Source organism: Oryza brachyantha, chromosome 5, assembly GCF_000231095.2.
Source record: "Oryza brachyantha chromosome 5, ObraRS2, whole genome shotgun sequence".
NCBI lineage: Eukaryota > Viridiplantae > Streptophyta > Magnoliopsida > Poales > Poaceae > Oryza > Oryza brachyantha.
Window position 1 is genome coordinate 5,641,813 of NC_023167.2, and position 3,330 is coordinate 5,645,142.

The 3,330-nt window shown below is 39.0% G+C and overlaps 1 protein-coding gene across 1 annotated transcript; it reads left to right on the forward strand.

Moving 5' to 3' along the window:
- Nucleotides 1–1,006: 1,006 nt before the first annotated feature.
- Nucleotides 1,007–3,046, forward strand: LOC102709179 (WRKY DNA-binding transcription factor 70-like). The gene is made up of 3 exons (XM_015837499.2): nucleotides 1,007–1,438; nucleotides 2,037–2,144; nucleotides 2,327–3,046. The coding sequence occupies exons 1-3, from the start codon at nucleotides 1,020–1,022 to the stop codon at nucleotides 2,763–2,765; spliced, it is 966 nt and encodes a 321-aa protein (XP_015692985.1). The 5' UTR covers nucleotides 1,007–1,019; the 3' UTR covers nucleotides 2,766–3,046.
- The last annotated feature ends 284 nt before the right edge of the window (nucleotides 3,047–3,330 follow it).

Here is a 3,330-nt window from a genome sequence, read left to right on the forward strand (position 1 = left end):
AATCATATTTTGACTTCTATTTCTGTCATCTTTTCAAACCCAATATCGAGAGTTATCACAGACTAACAATGTGAAGTGTGATAGTATCTCGTAGTACCTCCATATATTAATTAAAAAAAAATCATCAGCACAGTAGCCAACTGACGTTTTCTGAACTAAAATAAAAGGGAATACGTGTACTCCACACTGTTGTGACACATGGTATTTAGTACAATTCTGAATTTTGAATGGTGATTTAGTACAATTCCAACACCGAATTCGTGCATCCGGTAAAGCAAGGACATCATCCTGCGAGACTGAAATCATGGCATATATATTAACCTAATTAAAACCACTGTCAGAAATCAGAACACCATCTGTAATCAGAGAGGTCGTTTGGATCAGGAACTTTTTCATAGTTCTTATCACATTAATGTTTGGACGTTAATTAGAAGTATTAAATATAAACTGATAACAAAATTAATTGCATAAATAATGGTTATTTCATTAGATAAATTTTTAAGCCTAATTAATCCACGATTTGCAAATGTTTACTGTAGCATCATATTCGCCAATTATGTACTAATTAGGTTTAATAGATTCGTCTCGTGAAATAGTCTAAAGTATAGGGTGAATTCTATTAATAGTCTATATTTAATATTTTAATTAATATCTAAATGTTTGATTTGACAGAAACTAAAAAAAACCGAAGAAGTCTGAATTTTCTGCACATATATCCATATGTGTGTTCCTATCTACACATGCAGCTCTCTCTCTCTTCTTCAGCACATGCACTGGTGCACATACACAGTGACACACACGCCTCAGGAGTTGGTAGCTAGGGTCCATCAGTCCATGCACATCTCAACCCCCTATATATACACAAACACAAGACCTAGGATTATTACTACCATTCAACAACAAATTAATACCAAATCACTTTTCTCACATAAGTTTTCAGTTAAAATTTCAGCTATCTCTATATATATATATATATCTGAAGAGACAGAATTCGAAGTAGCAAATTAAAGCTAGAGAAGATGAAGAACAAGATCAGCAGCAGGTACCCTCTTCTTGCTCATTCTTCGCTACGCGGCTCTACTGCCGCCGGCGACGGCGACGGCGACGCCAAGTGCTTCCGCTGCGACCACCGGCCGGCGATCGACGAGATCGTCAGGGAGCAGTCCCTGGTGACGCAGCTGCGCGCCGTCGTCCTGCCTGCGCTGGAGACGAAGGCCGACGAGCGGGCGGAGCTCGTCGCGCAGCTGTTCGGGAGCATACTGGATTGCTCCAGGAAGGTGATCTCCGCCCTGAGATCTCACTACGTCGTCGGCGAGTCGCCTCCTCCTGAAGCTGCCGACGTCGTCGACAAAAGGAGGGCGAAAAGGAAGAACAGCGAGCACAGCAAGAAGGGTGATGATGATCAGGCGAAAGCGAAGTCACATGAGCAGAAGAGAAGGTATGAACAATTAGCAGCAATTTTTGCTGTTCATTGGAGTAATTTCTGTGATTTGTGCAACACTAGCTCATCCATGTTCATTAACTTTCCATTGTCTGAAAAGAATGCTCATTAACTTGCTTAATTTCTGTGTGCAATCATAGTTGCATATATTATAGTTCCATTAATTGTCACATATTAATAGGATAGGGACATTTTTTTTATAGGAGTGATGCCACTAGCTGTACTATCTAGCTACTAGTAGCTAATGTTTTTTGTTTGAAAGATCATTAGCTTGCTAATTTTGAATGTGATAATGACACAGGTAGCTAAAGCATCAGTTGCGTTTCATATATTGCAAGAAAGAATTGATGGTTGTTTCCTTTTCTGAATATGTGCAAGAAATAATTTACATATCATTCCGATATATTACTGCTTGTAGATACATACTCCATATATTTGTTGATCGGAGTTGCTATCTCTAAAGTTGAGTTCCCTGTCCACTTTGGATCAATACATATATGTTATCAGTCTTGAAGGCTTGAAGCTAGAATTTGTGTTTACATTTTCCATTCCTGTAAATATTTCCTAATTATTTTTTTTACCCCTCATGTTTCAGCAGGAGATACACTAACTCCACATCACAGGTGACACCTGTTCCACATTATGATGGTCATCAATGGAGAAAATACGGCCAGAAGAATATTAACAACTCAAAGCATCAAAGGTATGCACATATACTCTCAAAACACCTTAATTACCTCATCACTCTCACTCATACACACACATCAAGGTTCCCTTTTTGTGCCCAACACGCAACTAATTAATAAATTAATTAAGTTGGCATAGATAAGCTTAATGGCACAAAACACACAACTAACAATTTGCAATATAAATTTAATCAAGCAGGAGCTACTATAGATGCACCTACAAGCATGAACAGAACTGCAAGGCAACCAAGACAGTGCAACAGCTGGACGGCGCCGGTACTGAAACCATCATGTACACTGTGGTCTACTACGGGCAACACACCTGCAAGACCAACCTGAGCAGCAGCAATGCTTCTCCCCATGTTGTTGAGACAAGCACACCCCAGAGCATCTCATCAGCATGCTCTGATCCTGGTGATTATTACAGCCATAAACTAGAGAGCATGCACACACCAGAGCTGGCAGAAGTGTGCTCTGAACTTGGTTCCTCCTGCCATGCCCTGGAGGTAGGGCACAGTGCACTGGGGCTGGAGGATGAAGACATGCACAAGCAGCTGATTGAGACATTTGCCTGTGGATCTTTGGATCTGGACAGCTGGGAGATTGATGCAATTGTGAGATCTGGTTTCTTCTGCTAGTTGAATTTTGGTATAAGTTCTGATTAGTTTTGGTGATTAGATGAAGCTTTAATCTGTTCATATGTAAGATAAGGTTGTGGTGCTTGCTATACTTTTGGTGAATGTAAAATAAATAGTTCACTGCTTGCTAGATAGCAAGTTATGTTAAAAATATATGGTTATATGTTGGTACTGTAAGATGTAATCAGCAATCTTGAAGAGCTTTCCCCTTAAATTTTAATAGTGTGCATATTGAAGATATGAGACACGCTATTTATGGGGAATGATAATATAGGCTATGAATTCGGTGCAATAATGGGTCGGTGTGCTATCTCTCTCATGATACACAGAAAACAATTTCTCTAGCTTAAAACATACAAGGGACATGTAGAAATAGTTGGATGAGACATATGATTATGTTTGATAGGATATGTCAAACCTGTATATGATTTAACTAACCCTTCTTACGTCCATGTACAGTACGTACGTCGTTTCTTATATATTATAAGTCAATTTTGTTTTATGTAAAGTCAAACCTCTTCAACCTCGATCAAGTTTATTAAAAAAAATAGGGCCTCATTGTTTG